This window comes from Bos indicus x Bos taurus, chromosome 16, assembly GCF_003369695.1.
Source record: "Bos indicus x Bos taurus breed Angus x Brahman F1 hybrid chromosome 16, Bos_hybrid_MaternalHap_v2.0, whole genome shotgun sequence".
Lineage (NCBI taxonomy): Eukaryota > Metazoa > Chordata > Mammalia > Artiodactyla > Bovidae > Bos > Bos indicus x Bos taurus.
The window spans coordinates 65049770-65075482 of NC_040091.1; the positions used below are offsets into that span (position 1 = coordinate 65049770).

General features: G+C 39.6%; 1 protein-coding gene and 1 long non-coding RNA gene across 6 annotated transcripts in view; one reads left to right on the forward strand and one right to left on the reverse strand.

Annotated features, from left to right (window-relative positions):
• Window positions 1-17334, reverse strand: part of EDEM3 (ER degradation enhancing alpha-mannosidase like protein 3) — a 72801-nt gene extending 55467 nt beyond the window's left edge. Inside the window, exons 1-2 of one of the 5 annotated variants that reach the window (XM_027565565.1) lie at window positions 16959-17334; window positions 9376-9421 (exon numbers count right to left, since the gene is read on the reverse strand). In XM_027565565.1, the coding sequence (XP_027421366.1) occupies window positions 9376-9421; window positions 16959-17119 (207 nt within the window). In that variant the 5' untranslated portion in view covers window positions 17120-17334. The remainder of the gene's footprint in view (window positions 1-9375; window positions 9422-16958) is intronic. The other 4 variants (XM_027565561.1, XM_027565563.1, XM_027565562.1 and 1 more) reach the window with 4 other exon arrangements.
• A 103-nt stretch (window positions 17335-17437) lies between these two features.
• The window catches only part of LOC113906863, a 32459-nt gene continuing 24183 nt past the window's right edge, over window positions 17438-25713 (forward strand). The window contains exon 1 of the long non-coding RNA XR_003515004.1: window positions 17438-18059. This is a non-coding gene — a long non-coding RNA (uncharacterized LOC113906863). The remainder of the gene's footprint in view (window positions 18060-25713) is intronic.

The window sequence follows — 25713 nt, forward strand, 5'->3', positions numbered from 1 at the left end:
AGATTCTTTACCGCCTGAGCCACCAGGGAATCATAAAGCAAACTACAGTTGATTTGCATAATTTCACAGCAATGCACACATGGCAAATTTGGCTGAGGTTACAGTAATTCTTTCTCTTCAATGTACTGCCAGAACAAAGTATAAGAATTTTCATACTGCTAATGACTAACAGCCAAGAAAATAAAAAAAAAACCTTTAAAAATTATCACTAAAAATAAAACTCAGGTGGTAAAGTCCTATATCAATTAAGTATTGATAGAACATGTGCTTGGCTAAAAGCAAGAGCAAAAACATAAAACAAAACACAGTAGACTCTCCACATCAAATTCTAAATTTACTAGCATTTTGATACAACTGCTTCAAAACACTCCAATCAGGGACTTCCTTTGTGGCTCAGTGGTAAAGAATCTACCTGTCAATGTAGGAGGCTTGGGTTCAATCCCTGATCTGGGAAAGATCCCACATCCCATGGAGCAACTCAGCCTGTAGACAACAACTATCGAGCTAGAGCCCGGAAATCCCAACTACTGAAGCCTGCGAGCCCTAGAGCCTGTGCTCCTCAGCAGAGAAGCCACCGCAACGAGAAGCCCGAGCACCACAAATAGAGTGTAGCCCTTGCTCTTCACAGCTAGAGAAAAGCCCGAGTAGTAACAAAGACCCAGTGCAGCGAAAAAATAAACAAACATATACAATTTTAAAACACTCAAATCAGGACTTTTCTGCTGGTCCCTGCCAATGCAGGGAACATGGATTCGATCCCTGGTCCGGGGAGATTCCACATGCCTCAGGACAACTAAGCTTGTGCGCCACAACCACTAAGCCCACGTGCTGCAACTACAGAGCCCGTGCCCTAGAGCCTGTGCTCTGCAACGGGAGAAGCCACCAGAATGAGAAGCCCTCAGACTCAAATGAAGAGCAGCCCCACTCACTGCAACTAGAGACAGCCTGCGCAGCAACAAACACCCAGCACAGCCATAAATAAATACATAATTAAAAAAAAAAAAAAAAAAAACACTCAAAGCAGCATCCAAACTGACTTTTCAGTAAAGCCAATTCCAAAAACTAGCCAAAGGGAAGAGACTTTACTAAAATCAATAATAAGACAAAAGTACTGTTTATTTATAATAGTGAGCTACTGAAGACACCAAATCTATTTAATTCCCCATAAAATTATATACATTTTAAATGTTTTATTCCAGATCTTTATTGTTAAACACCTCACCTCCCTTCTTGAGGCAGGTAAGATATTCCTTCCTAAAACAAAAACTAAATGATATCTAATAAACCCTCTATTATATATAGATAGCATATGCTAGTACTGACTGAACTTACATAATTTTTCAGTTCTCTTTTCACCCCAAATCAAATATTCCTTTTCCCCTTTGTTCACTACTTATACTCACTTAGCCATGTTTCAGGTGTTTAGGATTCCATTTATCTAAACTATTAAATTATTAATACTTCTACCCTGAACATATGGTCCTTTGAGCACTATATTTTATGAAATGTTTCTCAGCACTGAGGAGAAATAAGTAACAAAACTGCAATTATCTGATAAGATTTTAGATTAAGCACAGAGTAGAATGCTGGCAAGCTTTAGAAGTCTGTACTCAAAATAAGAACAAAAGTTTCCAAATTCTTCAATGTATGTTAATCAATTTGGTTTGATCAATGATAAACTGAACTTAAGAAATAATATTACATGGAATAAATGATAATAAATAATAATGTGGTAATGAAATAAAGTCTTGCTACCAACAGATATTTTTAGCAAGATTATTATCAATAATGCAGAAAAAGTATTTGACAAAATTTAATAAATAACCTGTGATGATGAAAATTTTCAGCAAGCTAGAAATAGAAAGGACCTGAATACAGAGCATCTATGAAAAACCCACAGCTAATATCATACTTAACAGGGAAAGGCTAACTGCTTTTGTCACAAGATTAGGAGTAAGACAAGGATCTCACATTTCTTTTAAACATCATACAAGAAGTCCTAGCTACTGCTCTAAGAAAAAACAAAATAGTTTGGAGGAAGAAGGAAGAATCTTTTTTTGCAGATCACATGACTGACCATGTAGGAAACCTTATGGAATCTACCAAAAAAGCTACTAAAAATCATACATGAATTTAGCAAGGATCTCAAGTTATCAGAAAAAAGTTGTATTTCTGTATGAAATCAATGGACAACTGGGAATTAAAATTTGAAAGACCATAATTTACAAGAGCATTAAAAATATGAAATACTTATGAATAAATTTAACAAGAGATGTGCAAGAACTGTACACTGCAAAGAACAAAACACTGCTAACATTAAGAACTAAATAAATGTACACAGACACTATATTTATGGATTAAAAGACTTGATACTATTAAGAAGTCAAACTCTCCAAACTGATGTATAGATTTCAACATAATCCCAATCAGTATCTCCATAGGCTATGTTTTTTTTTTAGAAATTGACAATATGATTCCAAAATTTACATGAAAATGCAAAATATGTAAAATATTCAAAACAATTTTGAAAAAGAACAAAGCTGAAAGACTTACACTGCCTGATTTCAGGACTTAATATCACTTAATTCAAGACTGATACAGATGGACTAATAGATATTTAGATCAGTGGGAAAAAAGATACAGAGTTTAGAAATACACCCAAGCATATAAAGTTAACTGATTTTACAAAGGTGCCAAAGTAATTCTGTGGGAGAAGGATACTCTTTTCAACAAACCGTGCTAGAATAATGGGATATCCACAAAGAAAAAAATATAAACAAAGCTTTACCTCACACCATATATACAAACATTAACTCAGAATGAGTAGTAGATCTCACTGAAAAAGCTAAAATCATTAAAACACCTAGAAGAAAACAGGAAAATCTTTGTGACTCTGGGCTAGGCAAATATTTTTTTAGGTAGGGTATAAAAGGCATAAGTCATAAAAGAAAAAAGAATAAATTGGACTCGGTCACAAGTTAAAACATTTATACTTCAAAAGACATTAAGAAAATTAAAAGGCAAAGTACAGACGGGAAGAAAATATCTGTAAAACATACATATGATAAAGGACTAATATCCAGAAAATAATATATCTCTTATGACTCAGTTATAACAGGACAAATGACCTGATTTTAAAATAGCAAGAGATTTGAACAGATGTTTCACCAAAAAAAGATACACTAAACATATGGAAAGATTTTCAACATCATTAGTCATCAGGAAAAATAAAACTAAAATCACAACAAAATACCACTACACACCCACTAGAATAGCTAAAATTAAAAAGACTGAAAATACCAAGTGTTGGAGAAGATGCAGAGTAACTGAAACTCTTAAATTGCTCATAAGGAATGCAATATGTTACAGCCATTTTAGAAAAGTCTGGCAGTTTCTTATAAAAAATTAAATTTACCCTTCCCATAGGACCCAGCAATCCCATTCCTAAGTATGTAAATGAATGTCCACATAAAAATCTGCATTCTCAAATTCACAGCAGTCTTTTAATAAGAGCCAAAGACTATAATCATTCTAAATATTTATCAACTAGTGAATGGTGTTTTGCCAAATCAACAAATACTAGTGAGCAATAAGTAGGAACTATAATATCTCCAACAACATGGACAAACCTCAAAAGCATCACACCTCAGGAAAGAATGTGAACCAAAATACTACATACATATTCTAAGAGGCCACTAATATGAAGTCCTAGAAAAGGGAAAACTAGTGACAGAGACCAGATCACAACGGTTGCTAGAGGTCAGAGGTGGAGAAAAGGAACTGATTGCAGAGGAGCATGAGAGAGCTTCTGGGGAGATGGAAATGTTCTGTATCATAAATGTGGTGCCAGTTAAATAACTGTGTTCAACTGTACAACACAGAACCATGCATTTGAAATCGGAAATTCTTTTCTCTGTAAATTCTACCTAAATATATAGGAAGATGTGGTTCTATTGAGTCAAAATCCTACACAGAGTATTACGGTATGATTTAAGAAACAAACAAAAAAACCAACGAGAAGACAATATAGAATTTAAGTCACTTTGGCAGTTGTTTTAGAATGTTCTAAAAGTAGAGGCCAAGGAACAATGATTAATAAAAGGTAGTCCTATAATCGTTTACACACAAAAATTGCACATACACATGTATTTGTATCTGCCCTCCTCCTGACCATTAATACCACTTTTAAACTTATTTATAGAATTACTCTTTTTAAGAAACTATCAAAAAGAAACACTGGTACAGTTTCAAATTAAAATATGGAAAAGTTCTGAAGGTGGATGGTGATATTTGCAGAACAATGTGAACATAATTAATGCCATACACTTAAAAAGGGTTTAAACGGTAAAATTTTATGTATATTTTAACCATAATGAAAAATGTTTTTTTAAAAATCAGGAAAAAATATTTCTAAGAAAGCTTACACAAATCTGAAAATTCGTAAGAAGTTACATTTTAAAACAGTTCCTTTTGTTTAAAGGATACTGATTTTTCTTTGAACTGTGCACTCACAAAGATGAAGTAAAGTGAAGTCACTCAATTGTGTCTGTCTCTTCGCAATCCCATAGACTGTAGCCTACCAGGCTCCTCCACCCATGGGATTTTCCAGTCAAGAGTATTGGAGTGGGATGCCATTTCCTTCTCCAGAAGATCTTCCTGACTTAGGGACTGAACCTGGGTCTCCCGCATTGCGGGCAGATGCTCTACCGTCTGAGCCATGAGGGAAGCCCATGCACTCATGAAAGCAAGCTTAAAGGTGAATAGGTATGATGCTCCTAGCTAAAGGAAACTGTGCTACTGTGCTTACCAACTCTTTCAGAATTTATTTATAATGTTTAGTTCTCTACCAAGGTAGTTTCTGTTTATAATAGTTGATAAATGAGTTGTCTATAGTCAACAGGAAAAACATTAGAAGACAGAGATCATCAGATCAGGGAGCTCAGATCCAAAACAGTTCTGTATTTGGTGGCCTAAATACATGTATTTTGTCATCTAATTTAGTCTGCAGACTGGCCTCAGCGCAAATACTAAAAACAAGCTAATAGAAGCCCTAAAGTGGCTGTGGTCTAAGGTTAAATAAGGTCGCACAAGAACTGCCAAAAAACACATCTAATTTCATTTTATTTGGGGAAAAAAGGAAGTCATCTGTGCAATTCACTGCGGATAAACCGCAGTTTGAGGCTAGAGATCTGTCAAGTACATTCGTTATAATTGTTAGTATTTATGCTACTGTGTGCTTAGTTGCTCAGTTGTGTCCTATTCTTTGTGACCCCATGGACTGCAGCCCACCAGGCTTCTCTGGCCATGGAATTCTCAAGGCAAGAATACTGGAGTGGGTAGTAGTCATTTCCTTCTCCAGGGAATCTTCCCAACCCAGGGATTGAAACCAGGTCTCCTGCATTGCAGGCAGATTCTTTACTATCTGTGCCACCAGGGAAGCTCCTTATGATGCTGAGATAGCCCCAAATAATATTCTTAGTTGATAAAATGCATGTATTCTATGCCTCTTGAGTCGTGTCTCTTTGTGACTTTATGGACTGTAGCCCGCCAGGTTCCTCTCTGTCCACGGGATTCTCAAGGCAAGAATACTGGAGTGGGTTGCCATGCCCTCCTCCACAGGATCTACTCAACCCAGGGATCAAACCCAGGTCTCCTGCATTGTGGATTCTTTACCATCTGAGCCACCAGGGAAGTCCAAGAATACTGGAGTAGGTAGCTTATCCCTTCTCCAAGGGATCTTTCCGAGTCAGGAAATCAAGCCAGGGTCTTCTGCATTGCAGATGGATTCTTTACCAGCTGAGCTACCAACTGATAAAATCAGAAAAGTCTTGGATGTAACACCAGAAAAGTCTTGCAGTAACACAAAGATTTAGTAATCTACCTAAGGCTGGCAGGGCATTGTTATTGAAAAATAACATTACTAGAACCTGGGGAATCATAAAGAAAAACAAAGTTCAAAGACGACATGCCTCGAACAGGAAAGAATGAGTGTGTTTGAAGAAAGTTCTATGCACCATGTAGGGAAGGAGTTCTGAGTTAAAGGCTCAATAAATTTTAGGAGGGCCATTTCAGTCTCAGGTAGACAATGAATTGCTAGCAGCCGTCATGATACCGGCAGTAGCTGGTAGCAGTAAACACGTAGTGTTTCCTATCTGCTGGACACAAATTCCAAGTACTTTAATTATATTAACTTGCTTAATCTTTAAAACATTGTGAGGCAGGCAAACCATTTGAGAGAGATGAAGAAACAGGTCCAGGGAGATGAGGTGACTTTCCCATTGTAATCCAGCTGGCAGAGCTACCGCAGGGTGTCCTGCTCCATTTCCAGAGTTTTTGCTTTTAATATTATTCTGCTTGTCTTTGGAAAATAATATTGTTTTCCCAGAACCAAGAAAGTTAAAAGAATTGCTGTAATTGTGTATTAGACTGGAGAGTAATATTTTTTAAGTCTAGTAAGAAATGAAAAGTTTTCAACATTTATTTAAAAGCCATTTTAGCATAGAAGGCAACTGACTACAGCAAACAGAGTTGTACATCCCCAAATTAACCATTAACGTACTTCCTTGGAGAATGCGATGGCACCCCACTCCAGTAGTCTTGCCTGGAACATCCCACGGACAGAGGAGCATGGTAGGCTATAGTCCATGGGGTCACAAAGAGTCAGACACGACTGAGCGACTTCACTTTTATTTCACTTTATACTTTTAATAAAATTTATTAAACAATTTCTGATTTTAAAAGGTAAAGATATATCACAATAATCAAATGCAAAAAAAAAACCCATTTGATTATACCTTCATAAGAATTCAAGTCAATGCTTTCAAGAACAAAAAAACAAAAAAACCATTCATGTACCAGGTAGGGAACCAGCTGGGCTTCCCTGGTAGCTCTGCCTGCAATGCAACAGAACTGAGTTTGATCCCTGGGTCGGGAAGATCCTTAGAGAAGAGAAGGGCTACCCACTCAAGTATTCCTGCCTGGTGAATTCCACAGACAGAGGAGGCTGGCACACTACAGTCCATGGGGTCACAAAGAGTTGGACACAACTAAGCAACTAACATTTTCACTTCATTTTTTCATGATGCCAGTTAAATATAGGACATATAGACGATGAATTTATTAAAAAGTAAAGAAAAGGCCCTGTGATCTCAAAAATCTTATACTCTACAATAATCCTTTGTACTCATCCCCATTTTTCATAGGAAGACACTGCCCAAGGGAGTTAAATGATCTGTTTAAGGTTCAAGCTAAATAACTGATATAGGATTTGAACTCAAACTCATCTAACTCCAAAATCTATATATACTTTTACTCTATAACAAGCTAATAGTGTTTCTGAGTATAGGAACTAGAAAAAAATTGCAACTGACTTCACATAACAAGTACAACGTACCTGGTCTCTGTTTAACATTTTAGAACCGTTTCATGTTAGCTGAGAACTTGAAAAGGGGAAGTGTGAATTCTAGACTAAATCTTGGGTTACAAACCTCACACAGTTTGAGCACAGCACAAGTATACTGCAAGAGTCACTCATGTCGTAAAATAGTTGAACATTTTAAAATACATATTGCAGTGGACTGCAGATGGGTATGACTCCACTGGAAAAATGGAGGGCTAGGGGTGTTAATTCCAAGAGTTTCTGGTCTTTGGAACTGAAATCCCTCTCCTTTAGATCTTGCAGGCAGATGACTGTAATAAAAGTTATCCAGTTAGGGTCCATAAATAAGAACTGGACCAAGAAGTCTTCTGAGGGCTGCCATTGGTAGCTGCTCTGTCAGAAACTCATTTCTACGTTAGGAAAAAATGTACTGATATAACTTTCAGCTGTTTACCTAATAAGGAACAAAATGTTAAAGATACTGTGCTTCACAAAAGAAGACCCTATTCACAGTGAGATGTACTGAACTAATCCAGCTGTATAACATCTTATTCACCTCGGAACTAAAAGTATGCATTTATGACATGGCTTAGGTTTGAAGATGTAACCTAGATCCACTTGGCCACCCTAAAACTATTAGCTTAGAGAAAATTATGCTTTGCCCAAACTGAATTAACCAGGGATAAATGATTTTGAAAGAAATGTTACGGGAATGGCCGAATCTTGAGAAATGAATTCAAAACTGTAAAAACACCCAGAACTTCATCACCATTATATCCTAAAAACATTTAAGAACTCAGTATGTACTCTTAAAAGATGTACAATATAGAAGGGAATAGGAATTATCAAATATAAGACAAGCTTAAAAAAATTTTAATGTATAAAAGCGTATGTACTTACATGTTCATAAAGATAATGTAGACATATGAAGATATTTGGGTAACAGAAAAATGGATTCAGAATCAGTTGAAAAACACAGAAGAATCAATTAAACTTAGTTCTTTGCCAAACTTTCCCCAACTACATTTACAGGCCTTAATCATAGAAGATATGCTGACATAACAATTACTTCATAAGAAGTAATTCTCAGAATAATCTGATTAAGCTCATCAAAATTACACAAATTTACTTGTAAAACTGTATTCAGAACTCTAAAATTTGCTGGCTAGTTATCTGTTAAAAATTATTATGATTTTTTTTTTTGCATTTTAAGATCATTTTATTGCGGGGGGCAAGAGGTCACTGGGGTTGGGGGGGGCAGTTACAAATGCCCTTCCCTACCTCCTAGTCCTGTACTATTTAATTAAAATTAAATTTTTAATTGTGGTGGAAATCATGGAACATAAACTTTACCATTTTTAAGCGTGAGTTTAGCAACATTAAGTATATTCACTATTATGCAACAGGTCTCCAGAACATGTTTTGCTTTGCAAAACTAAACTTGTTATTTCACTCAAGTGAGCACTAAGGCATTTTAAAATAATATGGACCAGCATATCTAGAAAAAAAATATATTCAAATCAAGGCCCACTGTGAGGATATCATTTGGACAGAAACTAGGTGACAGTCTGACTCTCTGAAAGCAATGGTTTTCTTCATAAAGTGAATATAGTAATTCTGTAAATACTTTTTTGTTTAGTTAAGAGAAGCATTTCCCTTAAGGCAAAGATAGCACCTTACTCATGTTTATATTTACCATATGTAACTATGCAAACTATTTAATACACACCATTGATAGCATCAAAGGAAACTACTTAAATACAGTTTCATAATCTAATTAAATTTATTCTTACCTATTCAATATATTGGTTCTCTAAGAACCACTATCAGGAATACCCTGTTACCCTATGTTGACACTATTTTTAAAAACGTCCTTTAAAAATGAATTTTTAACGAAAATTAAATTTATTAATTCAAGTTATAAAATTCCCAGTTGACTGAGCTCACATAATAATCAGCTCACATAAATGGTATATTAAGATAAGCTTTCTACTTACCATATAGTTACCATAAGCATGATCAAACATTTCCAGTACTTGATTCCTAATTTTAAAAGAGCAGAAATGGGAAAAAGTTAAATATATTCTACTTAATGTCTTTCAAAAAGTTAATACTCCTTCATAAATATATACCAACAAAAACAAAAGAAATATTTAGTTAGGAAGGAATATAAACAGAGTCAGGAAATAGACCAGTGTTAGCAGACAAGCTTTCATGAATCGCACAGAGCTAAGCCAACCTTTCATTATTCCAGAAATTCATATAAAATTCATCTTATATTCTTTCCTAAGAAAACTGTTGAAGGATGCATGCCATGCAGAGAGAAGAAAATCTGATGATGAAAAACAATTACCTCTTAACAAAATTATTTAATATAAATGTCTCAAAAGCGGAAAACAATAAAAAGCCCCCAAAGAAATAATTATTAACATTTATTGCTTATACTAAACATTCAACCAAAAAAAAAGAGGTGGAATGTGTATTACTATAAAATAACAATACTCTATCAAGCCTCTGCCTTTCCCCTTAAATTAAATAAGATCACTAATGTCTAGTTTAACACATATTTGTTAATATGTTGGTCACATTTCCAAAAGCTATATTTTATGATTCTACTGTGTACCTTTTGCTCCTTTAAAAAACTGTCAAAAGTCAATAAACAATATTCATTCCTGAAGTAAGAAAACTAATCTTCAAAAAGAAATCCGTGTATTTGGCTTACTCTGTTTCTCAAAATTCCAAAATGACTGTTTAAAGTGGAGATTTCTGATCCCCACACCAGATTTTGCCTTTGTCATTCATGACCTGGTTAATTATGTGACTGCCCCCTAATAAGCAGGAAATGCACTGGCAGTTTTGGCTCTCAGAGCATGACAGAACTGCTCAGAAACTCATGGTTTCATTGACATATAGAAGGACAGACCACAGCATTGTCAAATACTGGAGAAGCAATAATGATATTTACTTTGTAATATTTAATATATGCTGGTCACTATTTTACACGCTTTCCATATATTAACTCATTTAATTATTACAACAACCCTTATGTAATGGTATTACTATATTACAGATGTGGAATATGAGAAACCAAGAAGTTAAGTAACTTAGACAAGGTCATCCTGCCTTGACTGAAAATGGCAAGGCCAGGAGTCAACTCCCTGTGTCTTTGTTCAGTCACTTAGTCGTGTCCAACTCTGCAACCCCATGGACTGCAGCACGCCAGGGTTCCCTGTCCTTCACCATCTCCCAGAACTTGCTCAAAATCAAGTCCATTGAGTCAGTGATACTATCCAACCATCTCATCCTCTGTCTGTCCCCTTCTCTTCCTGCCTTCAATCTTTCCCAGCATCGGGGTCTTTTCCAATGAGTCAGTTCTTCGCATCACGTGGCCCAAGTATTGGTGCTTCAGCTTCAGGATCAGTCCTTCCAATGAATATTCAGGAATGATTTCCTTTAGGATGGACTGTTTGGATCTCCTTGCAGTCCAAGGGACTCTCGAGAGTCTTCCCCAACACCACAGTTCAAAAGCATCAATTCTTCGGCGCTCAGCCTTCTTTACAGTCCAATTCTCACATCCATACATGACTACTGGAGAAATCATAGCCTTGACTAGACAGACCTTTGTTGGCAAAGTAATGTCTCTGCTTTTTAATACGCTGTCTAGATTGGTCATAACTTTTCTTCCAAGGAGAAAGAATTTTCTAATTTCATGGCTGCCGTCACCATCTGCAGTGATTTTGGAGCCCAACAAAATAAAGTCTGTCACTGTTTCCATCGTTTCCCCATCTATTTGCCATAAAGTGATGGGACCGCATGCCATGATCTTTGTTTTTTGAATGTTGAGATTTAAGCCAGCTTTTCTACTTTCCTCTTTCATCTTCATCAAGGGGCTCTTTAGTTCCTCTTCCCTTTCTGCCATAAGGGTGGTATCACCTGCATATCTGAGGTATTTGATATTTCTCCTAACAATCTTCATTCCAACCTGTGCTCCATCCAACCCAGCATTTCCCATGATGTACTCTGCATAGAAGTTAAATAAGCAGGGTGACAATATACAGCCTTGACATATTCCTTTCCCAATTGGGAACATGGAAACAAGTCCATTGTTGCATGTCTAGTTCTAACTCTTGCTTCTTGACCTGTATATAGATTTCCCAGAAGGCAGGTAAGGTGATCTGGTATTCCTATCTCTTGAAGAATTTTCCATAGCTTGTTGTGATCCACACAGTCAAAGGTTTTAGCATAATCAATGAAACGGAAATAAGATTTTTTCTGGAATTCTCTTGCTTTTTCTATGATCCAACAAGATGTTGGCAATTTGATCTGTGGTTCCTCTGCCTTTTCTAAATCCAGCTTGAATGTCTGGGAGTTTTCGATTCATATACTGTTGAAGTCTAGCTTGGAGAATTTTGGACATTACTTTGCTAGTATATGAAGTGAGTGTAATTGGGCAGTAGCTTGAACATTCTTTGGCTTCGCCCTTTGTTGGGACTAGAATGAAAACTGACCTTTTTCAGTCCTGTGGCCACTGCTGATTTCCAAATTTGCTGGCATATTGAGTGCAGCACTTTCACAGCATAATCTTTTAGGATTTGAAAGAGCTCAGGAGGAATTCCATTACCTGCACTAGCTTTGTTCGTAGTGATGCTTCCTAAGGCACACTTGACTTCATACTCCAAAATGTCTGGCTCTAGGTGAGTGATCACACCACTGGGATTATCCGGGTCATTAAGATCTTTTTTGCATAGTTCTTCATATTCTTTTCTTTTTTCTTCTTCTGTATATTTTTCCCACCTCTTCTTAATAGCTTCTGCTCCTGTTAGGTCCATACTGTTTCTGCCCTTTATTGTGTCTATCTTTGCATGAAATGTTCCCTTGGTATCTCTAATTTTCTTGAAGAGATCTCTAGTCTCTCCCATTCTATTGTTTTCCTCTGTTTCTCTGCACTGTTCACTTAGGAAGGCTTTCTTATCTCTCCCTACTATTATTTGGAACTCTGCATTCAGATGGGTATATCTCTCCTTTTCTCTTTGCCTTTCCCTTCTCTTCTTTTCTCAGCTATTTGTGAGGCCTCCTCAGATAACCATTTTTGCCTTTGCATTTCTTTTCCTTGGGATGGTTTTGATCACTGCCTCCTGTACAATGTTAGGAACCTCTCCATAGTTCTTCAGGCACTCTATCAGATCTAATCCCTATAGCCAGGCTCCATTTCTACCTAGAGCTCTTACCCAGAATAAGTAGAGCCTGGGGCACTGAACTGAATCCTGTGTCCTCGGGGCACATCCTAGCTCTAAAATCCTTAGTCTGATCAACTGGAAAATGAGACTAATGCATCTACTTCAGCTGAAGTGAAGTGAAGTCGCTCAGTCGTGTCCGACTCTTTGTGACCCCATGGACTGTAGCCTACCAGGCTCCTCCGTCCATGGGATTTTCCAGGCAATAATCCTGGAGTGGATTGCCATTTCCTTCTCCAGGAGATCCTCCCAACCCAGGGATCGAACCTGGGTCTCCCGCATTGTAGACAGACGCTTTAGGGATTACCCAAAATAATCCATGAAAGCATCAGATAAGTAACAAGGTCTCCATTTTTTTATACTGAAGTGGCTCAGTGGCAAGGAATCCATCTGCCAATACTGGAGATGCAGGTTCCATCCCTGGGTAGGGAGGATCTCTTAGAGAAGGAAATGGCAACTCACTCCAGTATTCTTGCCTGGGAAATCCCCTGGACAGAGGAGCCTACCAGGCTACAGTCTGTGGGGTCGCAAAACAATTGCACAGGACTTAGCAATTAAAACAAATACCAGACTTACTAAGTCAAAATCTGCAAGACCAAGACCAAGAAATCAGTCTTTCAATTAAACACTCTTAAATTTGGGGGAGTCTTATAAGAAAAACTACAAAAGTCAATGTTAGGGCGAGGCAAGGCCAAGTCTCCCGATAATTATCAAAAGAAAAACATTTTATCAATAACAGTCTTGTATTAATTCTTACTATTATTCCCAAAGTTTCAATCACTAATGTCAAGAATTAAGAGTCTTAAAGAAAATGGCTGGATCTATTTTTATTTTACCTCCTGTTGTATTGCAATTGTCATTTTAAAAGCTGTAATCATGGATGATGAAATACTGGTAACAGTAAAGCTAGCAGACACAAAAGGACTAATTTCCAGAATCTGCTATAATAATCAGCAGAATCAAGTACACTCAACCTTTTGAACTGAACAAGCTAAGTCCTACCAACTTTTTATAAATAATGATTATTTAAAAACACCTAATCATTAAAAGGGGCTTCCCTGGTAGCTCAGGGAAAACAAGGTGATAAGCCACTTTGCTAAAACACTAATTCTTTATATGTTTATATGTATGATAGAAAATGGATCAAGTTATCTCAGAAAATTATGGAGTATCTCAAAGAATCCTTCTAGACATTTTTATATTATATTGTAGGTGACAAAGAACTCTCAAATTAGCTAATAAACAGAACCAAAAAAAGAGCTAAGTTTTCCCTTTAAGCACTGATATCAATAAATGGAATATGGAAATTCCTTTTTCCTTCCCCTGAAATAGAATAAAAAATTACTGTTAAGATAAATTCCTGTAACTGGTAACAGTAGTGCCTAGACATATATATTACAGATAACATTAGCATTAACTTGTTAACCCAACTTTGCCCTCAAGCTTCAAGATGATGAATAAATCACGTTTGCAAATGACACATTATTCCCAATTCTTACATTTATGAAACACATGACCATCCCATGATCACCAAATTTCATCAATCATACTTCAAACCGGAGGTATGTACTATCCAGTTGAGCTCTCTCACTTTCTTAATTACACCTAAGTCCTAACAATCATACTTAAATAAAGAATGGTAGAATAACTACTATATTATACAGAAACACAGTTTTCTGTTGCGTTTTGTATCTTTAACAACTGAATAAAAATGTATTGGAAATCAGGTCCACTCTTTCTTCACTGTAAATAATTTCTGTACGTCAGCTTTCTCTAAAGCTACATTGCTTGCCAATGCGCTACAGACACTGAAGTGTTTTACACTTCATTTTTAAAGTAAAAACATTAACAACTGCTGCAACATTTAAAACACAAAAACAATCAATGAATTCCATGAAGTTTAAGACTACATATATCCAGCTAAATGATTCCAAAAGCTATAAACTGCAAGTAACCAAGCAATTTTTTACTATTCCTAACCATTTCAGTCCTTATCATCAGTTTAGTCTAGGGGGAGGGTAAGGGATGGGGCATTTTCTGCTTTTTATCATAAATCATTATTTGGATTTTTGAAAAAAACTGTACCGGTAAATCTAACAAATCAAAGTTCAGTCTCCTGAAAACTCCCAGAGGAGAAAACAGTCAAGCAATGTGTATTTATGGTTTGTAGCTATAGACTCTTATTATACTCTTATCCTAAAGTAAGGCAATCTAAATTAACAAGCCTAAATAATTGTAACCACTTTCATAAATGATCTCAAAACCTGAGCTGAAATCTCAAGCCAATTTGGTTGGACCGCTCTAGTTAAAAATTTGTCTTGGTCAAAAATAAGTTATTCAAATGACTTTTCTTAACAAAAACTTTTAATAAAAAAGGGAAGGGATTTCCCTGGTGGTCCAGTGGTTAAGAATCTACACCTCCACTGTAAGGGGCACAAGTTCCATCCCTGGTCTAGAAACTAAGATTCCCCCATGTTGTGCAGTGTGACAAAATAAATAAATAAAAGAACAGAAATTTTAAAAAAAAGGGGGGGAGGGAGTGGCAGTCAAATAAAAATACTTGCTCTCCTTAACAGACTTGAAGCATCACTTTCCAAGTCTTATGGAACTAACTACAGCAAAGTGCAGGGAGCACAGGCTCTGAGGCACTTGGGAGCACTTGGGTTTGAATACTGGCTCCACCATTTACTTAGCTCTGTCACGTTGAACACATCAACCTTGAGTTTCAATTTCCTCATCTGCAATATGGGGATTGCCTTCACCTCATTAAAAAACAGGATTACAGAGACAGTATATGTAAAGTGCCTGGCACTGAACACTGAGTATTCAGTTAAGCAGTTATCAGTGTTACATTAAATCTATAAAGGGGAAATTTAAGACCCTTATTAGAGTTTATTAGTCCATTTTGTTTGGATAGCTGATACTTTTTTTCCAACAAGTGTCTTTTCCTGCTATTTTATTTAAAAACTAATGCAAGACTGAGCAACAATTTCAGTAAAGTGGAAGTCTGTATCTAAAACAAATCCTGATGGTTTCACGTCATCTCCATCATAACTCCAGGAGGTAATCATCTTTCCATGTTTTTCTGAGCTTAGACAATTTATTCTTTTTAAAAAAAAAGGGGGGGGGGATGGTACCACAGATATTATTCTATAACTTACACTTTTTTTGTCTTAAAAATATAATCTGGGCAGCCTTCTGATGGCCTAACTCCTCTGAGGACTGAGTTTTATTCCATAACATGAACGTTCCAAGGGACAGCTCTGCTATTTCAAAATGCACATCCTTGTACACCTATCTCTACTTTAATAGTGCTTTTATTTCTGTAGGATAGATTCTCTGAGATGGGATTAATGAATCAGCGGATGCAGACAATTTAAATTTCAAGAGACTGTAAGTAAAGTACAGCAGTTTACACTCCCACCAAGTTTTTTCTCACCGCTCAGCTATCCAGGCAGTACTCTATTCATGCACTCTGCTTTCTATTTACTAACCTGATGGCCAAAAAACTGCTATTTCATTGTTTTAATCTGCATCTCTCACATTTATGAGGTTGAATAGCTTCATGTTTATTAAGCATTTGCATTTCCTCTTATGTGAGTTAACTCTTCATGCCCTTTGCCCATTTTCTACCGGTTCTTGGCTTTTCCTTTATTCATCTGTGGGACCTGGCCTATATTAGGAATACTGACTCTAAATGAAATGCTATACATATAGCTTGATGATTTTATGCCTTTCAAGACTGATAAAACTACTTTGAGTAAAGTGAATAGGTATACTTAATCTGGGCTACTGGGCTACGAACCACTACCATCCAATATTGTTCTATGAAGATGCAGCGCAAGAAACACTGCAAAGGAAATGGTAAAATGCGTAAAGTTCAAGTTCCAATGAACGCCCCCTAGTCCGTAACAGGTGTAAACATGATTTCCTTAACTAGGGAGATCAGCCGCATTTTTCCCACCTGGGAGCTCCCTGCTGCGAGAAATCTAACCACCTCTCTGAATGAAGAACGCCCGCAGAAATCTCGCGCGCAGGGACCCCGGCCGGAGCCCCCTTCCCGGGCCACTGACACGGCAGCTGCGTTGACACACCGCGGCTGGTCTTGGGGAGCCTACACAGGTCACAGACAGCCCGGGCGACACCCCCGAGACAGCCCCCCGAGGTCGCCTCGCGGGTCCCCGTCTTCCCGCACCCTGTCCACACCGCCAGGGTCCTCTCGAGGAAACAGCCGTCCCCAGTCGCGACAGGAGAGGCCACTGAGCGCCCGGGTCGCAATGACAGGCACCCTCGCCCGTGGTCAGCCTCACGAGGAAACCCACCCCCAGGCTGTCAGGCACCCTTACCCAAGCTTCTGCTTCTCCTCGCGACTCATGGGCGCGGCCCCCGCCGTCCACACGGACGTGGCCGACACCAGGCACAGCGCGGCCGTCGCCGCCACCAGGCTCCATGGCGCTCGCTGGGGGACCGAGGACCCAGAGCCCCGGCCGCCGCCGGCTTCGCTCATGGCCCCGCGGTTCCGCGCACGCGCAGCTGCTACGCCCTGCCGGTGGGACACATTGCCGGACGCCAGTGGCGAAGGGGCTGCGAGCCGTGCTGAGGGCGGGATGCGGAGGGACGCGAACGGCCGCCGTCGCCGAGCAGTTTCCCGAAGCCACCAAGCCAGTCCCCAGCGCCAGCGCTGCCACCGCCCTCAGCCCTCAGCAGCCCGGAGCGCCTCCCCCAGCTTTCCGGTGTCGTAGTCTAGGAAACCGCCTTCCCAAACGCTACTTCCGGGTAGAGCCCGGGCACGCTGCGCCTCAGGACCAATGGGGACTGGATCGGAGAAGGGCTGGCTCCCGGGGACAGGAGAGAACGTTAGTCGGCAGAAGTGAGACGTGGACAAAAGGCGGGACTGGGGAGGGACCTCTCCGCTCGGCCGTCCTCCGACCGGTGCACTTGAGACGCGAAAACTACCGGTCCCAGCGTGCACCGCTTCCGCCCCGGCTCGCTCGCAGTCCGACCCCACCCGGGCCAAATTGCCATCCTGGGTGGGCGCGCTGCACCCTGGGACGTGTGGTTCTTCAAGGGGCTGGAGTGGGTCCTGCGATCCCGCTTGCCCCGGCGCCCGGCAGCCAGCGGCCCCCCTCCGTGGTCTGCAGAGTCCACGGGAAAACCCGTCAGCTCTTTATCCATCTTCCTGCGAATACGTTTCGCTGCGGTCTGGCAGGAATGAGGCTCACACGGCCTCAGGTCAATGCTGCACGCCTGCCTTAGGGAATAATAGTCTCTTTGGGGGCTTCCCTGGTGGCTCAGATGGTCAAGAATCTGCCTGCAATGCAGGAGACCAGGCCTCTTCTTCAGGGAAATTTCAATACTGTAACAGCAAAAATGAATTGAGCCTTTGACGGCAAAGTGCTGAGAGTTTTTACTTGCATTCTCTTACGCACTCTTCTCAACTTGAATAGGTAAGTACCACCGCCCCCAGGAAACCGAGGTCGGAGAAATTAGGTTACAAGCCTCGCCACGCTGCTGAGTTAGATACCAAGCAACCTCTGTGACTCGAAAGCCCTAACGTGTAACCAGTGTGAAGGAGGGCACGGGAGGCCTGGTACTTGATTAATAATAATCATCCGAAAAGCTCAACGTCAGGAAACTAGTGTGAGCTGCGAAGAAAGTTTAATGAAGACTAGAACTTGCAGTTTATTTTGATGACCAAGTCCCAGGTTAACCATTGGCAAAATGAGAAAATAAGTTCCTCTTGAAAAACCACATTGTTTTTCTTGTGTGATAATTCAGTAGGTAGGTGCGGAGCTTAGGAGGGAGGGCATGACCTGTGTGACCACAGGAAATCATTTAGTCCTCCTCTCAGCAGCTCAGCCCTTCGTCCTTGATTTCTATCCCTTTCATCATCTGCTTCCCTCTTAGGCCATCTGTTCAGGTGACACCCATGACTCTTCTTTCACTGTCCATCTCTGTCTTAAAATGCAGGTGTTTCCTGCATCTTAAGGTTTTCTTTTTGTACTCTATTTTGTATTCTATAAAACTCTTGTCAGGTTTCTTTTTGTACTCTATTCCTTGGTGATTTCTTGCCCTCTTGTGGATTCAGCCATCATATCGCTGTGGTTGATTTGTGACTCAGTAGCTCTCCTGATCTGTGTGTGTGTGTTTAGTCAGTCGTGTCTGACTCGTTGTGAACCCATGGACTATAGCCCTCAGGCTCCTCTGTCCATGGGGATCCTTCAGGCAAGAATATTGGAGTGGGTTGCCACGTCCTCCTCCAGGGGATCTTCCCAACCCAGGGATCAAACCCAGGTCTCCCACATTGCAGGCAGATTCTTTACCATCTGAGCCACCAGGGAAGCCCATCCTGATCTCTAGACCTCCCTAATAGAAATCCCCTTCTGTCTAGTCCAAGGATAAGCTCAAATGTAATGTGTTCAGTGATTCAAATCTGTCAGAATCATCTTCAACTCATCGTCCTCCTTCGCAATCTATGTCCAGTCACTTGCTAATTATATACAGTCTACTTCTGCTATCACTGCCTTTCTTTATAGTGCTACTTCTGCTCAGTTCAAGCCTCCTAAACTTCTTTCCTAAACCATCACAGTGGCGGCCTAAATTATTTCCTTGCCACCCTAACTTTTCTCTACATTGCTACCAGAGTTGTCATTCAAGAATATCTACAAACCCTCTGAACACATTATCTCCCTTCTGCCCCTGCCCTGCACTGAAGTCCTATGGGATAATTGACAGAGTCTCATGTTATATCCTTTCTATGCCTTTGATCTTAACTGGCCCCTCTGCCATCCCACCATCTTTGTCTGTAGAATACTGCCTAACCATTAAGTCTCAGCTCAGATTTCATCACCACAAAATCCTTCCAAAACCTTCCAGCCATCAGATGTCATCCTCCCATTGTGTTCTGTGTCTGTATTATTGTTGTTTTTTCACAGTCAGCCATGTCCACTAGATTGTGACTACTTGGAGGGTGTTGACTTCAGCTTATTCATGTGTATGTTCCAGAACTCAACACTGCCTCTCCTATTATAGGTTCTCAGTAAATGTCGGATGTCTTTATTTGTTTCCTTATCCCTTTAGTTTCCCTATCTATCAAGTGGTAATAATACAATATTTATCTACTTACGTGGAGGCTGTGAAAACACATGAGGTCATTTCTGTGCAATATTTAATTTTATCCTTTGTACAGACCTGCAACCCCTATGTTAGTTCCATCCTGGATCCTCTTTGGCAGCTTTAGTGATGAAGTTAGCTGAGTAAATACCTGGGAATTGTTCTTGGCTCTGACACAGAGAACATGGCAAGCTAAAGGTCAAGACTAATCATTCAGAATTTGAAAACTAGAACAAAGGAAATGGAAAAATAGTCAGTGACCTTCAGTTATATTGAAATGTGGTCAGGTCAGTTATTTGTAGTGAATTATTGGAAGTAACTCAGTTTTCTTTGCCTTCCTGATGTTCCAAGCATTTATAAAAAATCAAAAATGACTAGTAATTGTCACTGAGAACTGACTCATTGGAAAAGACCCTGATGCTGGGAAAGATTGAAGGCGGGAGGAGAAGGGGACAACAGAGGATGAGATGGTTGGATGGCTTCACCGACTCCATGGACATGAGTCTAGCAAGCTCCAGGAGTTGGTGATAGACAGGGAAGCCTGGCATGCTGCAGTCCATGGCGTCACAAATAGTCAGACATGACTGAGTGACTGAACTGACTGATCACTGAGAAACAGTGTCCTCAGGAAGGAGAAGTACTGGCTTTTAATGTGTAGCATTTTCTGTTTGTTTTTTCCCCTTGGCTTACTTGTTTTTAAGCTAACACTGCATTTTAAAAGTGTATAATAAGAATATAGAACATATCTTTGTTGACTTTCTAAATAGTAAGCAACTTTTTATCCCTCACTGAAATTCCATTTCTAGCCAATTGTTGAGTCCATTTTTCTCTAATCTCTGCAAAACCCATAAGGATAGAAGGTGTGGCCTGAAAAGCAATGTAACCTAACAGATCTAAAGTGGAGCCCATGGAAGTAAAAGAAAAATATATTCACAAAAAAAGAACCCATTTTAACCCCTTACTAGAAATAATAGAAATTCTTAGCTAATTGGCAATTTGTGAATGCAAGGAAACTTTGACATTCATTATTTCAAAACCTACACACATTATTTTAGAACTTATACACTTAGTAATAAAAAGGATATGAGTTAAATAGGGCTTCCCTATAGCTCAGTCGGTAAAGAATTTGCCTGCAATGCAGGAGACCAGGGTTCGATTCCTGGGTTGGGAAGATCCCTTGGAGAAGGAAATGGCAACCCACTCCAGTATTCTTTCCTGGAGAATTCCATGACAGAGGAGCCTGGTGGGCTACAGTCCTTGGGGTTGCAGGAGTAAGACACAACTTAGCAACTAAACCACCACCACCAAGAGTTAAATGAGAGAGACCTTGGTGTGTTGTACAGAAGGAAAAACACTGATGGGAAGAGAACAGGGATAAGGACTTTTAAAAGACTAAGGAAGAGATTTTAGATGTGTAAAGCCCATTAAAAATGGTAAGAAGAGCCATTTATATACTGCCCTTTACCCGGGTGAGACTTTGTTTGCGCAGCCTTGAAGCTTATGTAAATATGTATGCTCACCTGGTGTTCTTACTTGCTTGCGTGGATGAATCAGAAAGTAGGGAGGGGTTGGAGCCCTGGTTGGAATCATATGGAGTCATAAACATAAAGGAAAGTCTCCACTTTAATATGATGGCTTAGAACTTGTCCCAGGAGGCTGCGACCAGCTGTGTGAGACTGACCTACGGCAGCAGTTGCCTCTAAATGACTTGAATTCTTGAGTATGACAGATCTAATTTCTCCTAAAACTGTAGTGTAGAATTTGGGAGTGGTGATTTTGTCATTCTTCAAATCACTTTTCCTGTTGTTGGAGAATGTGTGGAATTTGCAGAGCATTTCTCTTCCTGAGAACCCAATCTTGCAGACATTAAATAAATAAAGACAGTACTTATTCTGCATTTACAACTGGGACTCTGAGGGCCCTACAAAGAGTACTTCATGGAAACGTTACTTGGTGAATGGTGTGGACTGACTCCGTGCTTGGCTCTCGAACTGAGGTTTCCAAATTCCAAGAAAGAGAATGGGAAATTTGAATGATTCACTACCCCGCAGAGATGTCCCCAGGGCTTTTTCCTCCTCTCAATCAGAGTTGAGATCTTAAACATCACTTCAACTTCAGATTATAATCTCACTTCTCTCTGCGGCACCCACACCAGTGCTCTCAGGCAAGAGGCTTTACTCCTATGTCAGATTTCATGTTGAGCTCACCCTCGTGGTTGGGTCTCGAGTTCACTTGCCATTTTTCATTTACTTTATGTATCAGCAACAACTCCAGATCACATGGCTCTTCACAGGCGAGTACATCTTGCCTCTGGCCCCTCTCTCCTAAATCCACATTTTGTACTGCTGCTACTGTTAAGTCACTTCAGTCGTGTCCGACTCTGTGTGACCCCATAGACAGCAGCCCTCCAGGCGCCCCCATCCCTGGGATTCTCCAGGCAAGAATACTGGAGTGGGTTGCCATTTCCTTCTCCAATGCATGAAAGTGAAAAGTGAAAGTGAAGTCGCTCAGTCGTATCCAACTAGTAGCAACCCCATAAACTGCAGCCTACCAGGCTCCTCCGTCAGCATAGTTTTCTACTTCACATGTTAGACTGGCCACAAGGTTTTAAGTCAGCACCATTCAACAACATTCTGCACAGCTTGCATGGGTAGCTTAATGGCCAAGAACAGTGACGCTGAGCCAACTGTGCGGCTTATTAGCCATGTTATCTTAGGAAAATTACAGAACATTTTTGTGCCTTTGTTTCCTCATTTGTAAAATAGGAATAATATTGAGTTGGCCAAAAAGTTTTCTCGTTTGCGTGAGGTTTTTCTGTAACATCGTATGGGAAAGACCCAAAGGAACTTTTTGGCCAACGCGATAGTACCTATTCCAGTGGGTTTTTTTTAAGGAGGATCAAATTGTTTAATTGCTGTAATACCTTCATTATAGAGGTGTGGTGAAGGTGATAAGATGATGTGTGTAAGATATTTAGCACTTAGAGCTCAGTAGATAATAGCCATTGATATTATTATGAAGAGCAGAAGAGAAAATTTGCCCTTTTTGAGAGTAGGATTCAAGGGTACAAATGTACTATTCTCAGTCCACTGCTAAAGATTAATGGACTTTGTTATTTTTTTAATTTTTATTTTATATTGCAGTATAGTTGATTTACAGTATTGTTAGTTTCAGGTGTACAACAAAGTGATTCAGGAATACATGTAACTATTCTTTTTCAGATTCTTTCCCATTATAGGTTATTACAGAGTATTGAGTAGAGTTCCCTGTGCTATACTGTAGATTCTTATTACTTATCTGTTTTATATATAGTAGTGTGTATATGTGGAGAAGGCAATGGCACCCCACTCCAGTACTCTTGCCTGGAAAATCCCATGGATGGAGGAGCCTGGTAGGCTGCAGTCCATGGGGTCGCACAGAGTCGGACACGACTGAGCGACTTCACTTTCACTTTTCACTTTCATGCATTGGAGACTGAAATGGCAACCCACTCCAGTGTTCTTGCCTGGAGGATCCCAGGGACAGCGTAGCCTGTTGGGCTGCTGTCTATGGGGTCGCACAGAGTCGGACACGACTAAAGCAACTTAGCAGCAGCAGCAGCAGTGTGTATATGTTAATCCCAAACTCCTAATTTAGCCCTCCCCCCTTCCCTTTTGGTAACCATAAGTTTGTTTTCTAACAGACTTTCTTGTTATTTATAGAACTATTATTTTACTCTTATTTTTAGAACTAGAGCTAGCTCTTGAGCAAATATCTTTAGAGCTTTTCTATTCCTTCTTTAGGGGCCTACACTTAATTTTAGTACTTCTTTGGGTTCCCAGGGCACTGTATTCTAATGTCTAATTTTTACATGGTTTTTCTCCATGTCCCCTCACATTGCTTCCCTTTTCTTCCTATTCCTCCTCTTCATCTGACATGGATGTGTGTGTGTGTGTGCATGCACACACATGCACACGTACACACACACACACATTTGCTCTGTGCCAAGCATTGAGCTTCAAATCACGTGTCTTGAGCTCTCAACCTGGATCTACCATTTACCATTCTATGCAAGTCAGTTTATTTAAGCCTCAGTTTTTCATTTTTGTTTTGTTTGTTTTTTCATTCCATATGGCCCCCAAGGATGGGCTGAAGTTAGTTCTAGATGGGGAATTACATTACTGATCAGTGGTTAAGAAACGGCAGCTAACTTGCAAATGATTTAATTATGCAAAACTGCTGGCTTATTTTTGTAGATTGTGATAGTAGCCAAACTTTAGGAATTGGGATGAAAATTGACTATTTTCCAACCACCTCATAACCAGTTTATAATTAAACCAAGTCTTAGACCAGTTTCTGTCATACAGATGTTTGTTAAACAAACACTTGTTTAGCAAGCAGACACGGTAACATAGAGCACCTGTTCTGGGAGTCTGATGGAGTGCCAGGTCTTGGTCCTTTTGGATTCTGCAGTCATGACCTTACATGGGAGATTCGCTGGAGGCCTATGAACAATATTCCAGAGCCAGGATTCTATCACCCTTTTAGTAAGCATCAACCCACTGGAAGCCCTCCTTCCCACACACCATTTCTAATGGTTCAGCTTTGTACAACTTGTTCATGCTTGAGTGGAGTACCTCTAATATGTTTCAGCTAGTCCATCTATCTTGGAAATCACAATTTCTATTAATGAGAACTATTTCTAACATCCATTGTGACTGACCACTAATTTCAACAATGAAAATTCACTTTTGACACTTGTTAAACAGAACTTGGGCAAACTCCAGGAGGTAATGGAGGACAGGGAAGCTTGGTGTGCTGCAGTCCATGGGGTTACAAAGAGGTGGACACGACTTAGCAACTGAACTACAAATATTAAATAGAATAATCTTTAGAAATGTACTTGTAGTGTGTGTTAGTCACTCAGTCATATCCAACTCTGCAATCCCATGGTCTGTAGCCCACCAGGCTCCTCTGTCCATGTGATTCTCCAGGCAAGAATACTGGACTGGGTCACTACTGACTTCTCCAGGAGATCTTCCTGACCCAGGGATGGAACCTGGGTCTCCTGCATTGCAGACAGATTCTTTACAGACTGAGCCACCAGGGAAATCTATCCCTACCTCTATAGGAAGTCCCTACCTCTATAAGGAGTCTTCCTGATGACCTCTCCAGCTGCCATGCTGGAGTAGGGATTAGTGGTGAGGCAACTGACTGCACCTCAAGTGCAGTTTAACCTAATCCATTCATAATATCATGCTGTCTATGGTGAAGAACTTTGGATACACATGCAGACATCATCAGGATAATATTTAACAAAGGATATGTACTACACCAGGTCCCTCTCCCCTCTCTTAACATGTGAGAATTATTATCCCTGTTTTACTAACGAAGATGAAGTTCACGGAGATTATATCACTTTGCACCGGTCAAAAGCAAGGAAATGGTACAGTCGAGGTTTGGTTGTAAGTCCAGACCATTTCCACCGTATTAGGTTGACCATAAATTCTCATTTGCCTCTTGATTTACAGCATTGTCCTATTATTTTATCTGATTAGTGCTTTCTTTCATTTTCAAAACTGTCCCAATTTAAATAAAAACTTATGTAATCACCCAAACTCTATTACATGGTCTCTGAAGTCCAAGGATCTCCTTCCCCCAGCTCTGTCAGATTCTCTCAGATCATATGAACACACAAACAGTAAGTGCTCCTGGCCTGGCTTTTTCTTTCCCCATCATGTTATTTTGAGTAAAAGGGAGAAAAAAAAAAAAAAAAACAGTATAATTAGGTTGCATAAATTCAGGAAAGGAAAATCCTGCTAACAGGAAATACAGGTATTCTCCTTTGCTAAGAAAGATGTAATAATGAGTCACCAAGAAATTGGGCAGACTGCGGTGACTGATTATAAAATGCGATAAAAATTATGGGAAGAATTTTTTAAGTTAAGCTATATTTTCAACAGTGTTTGCCCAGAAACATTCATATTGATTAATTTGATGTCTTTTTTT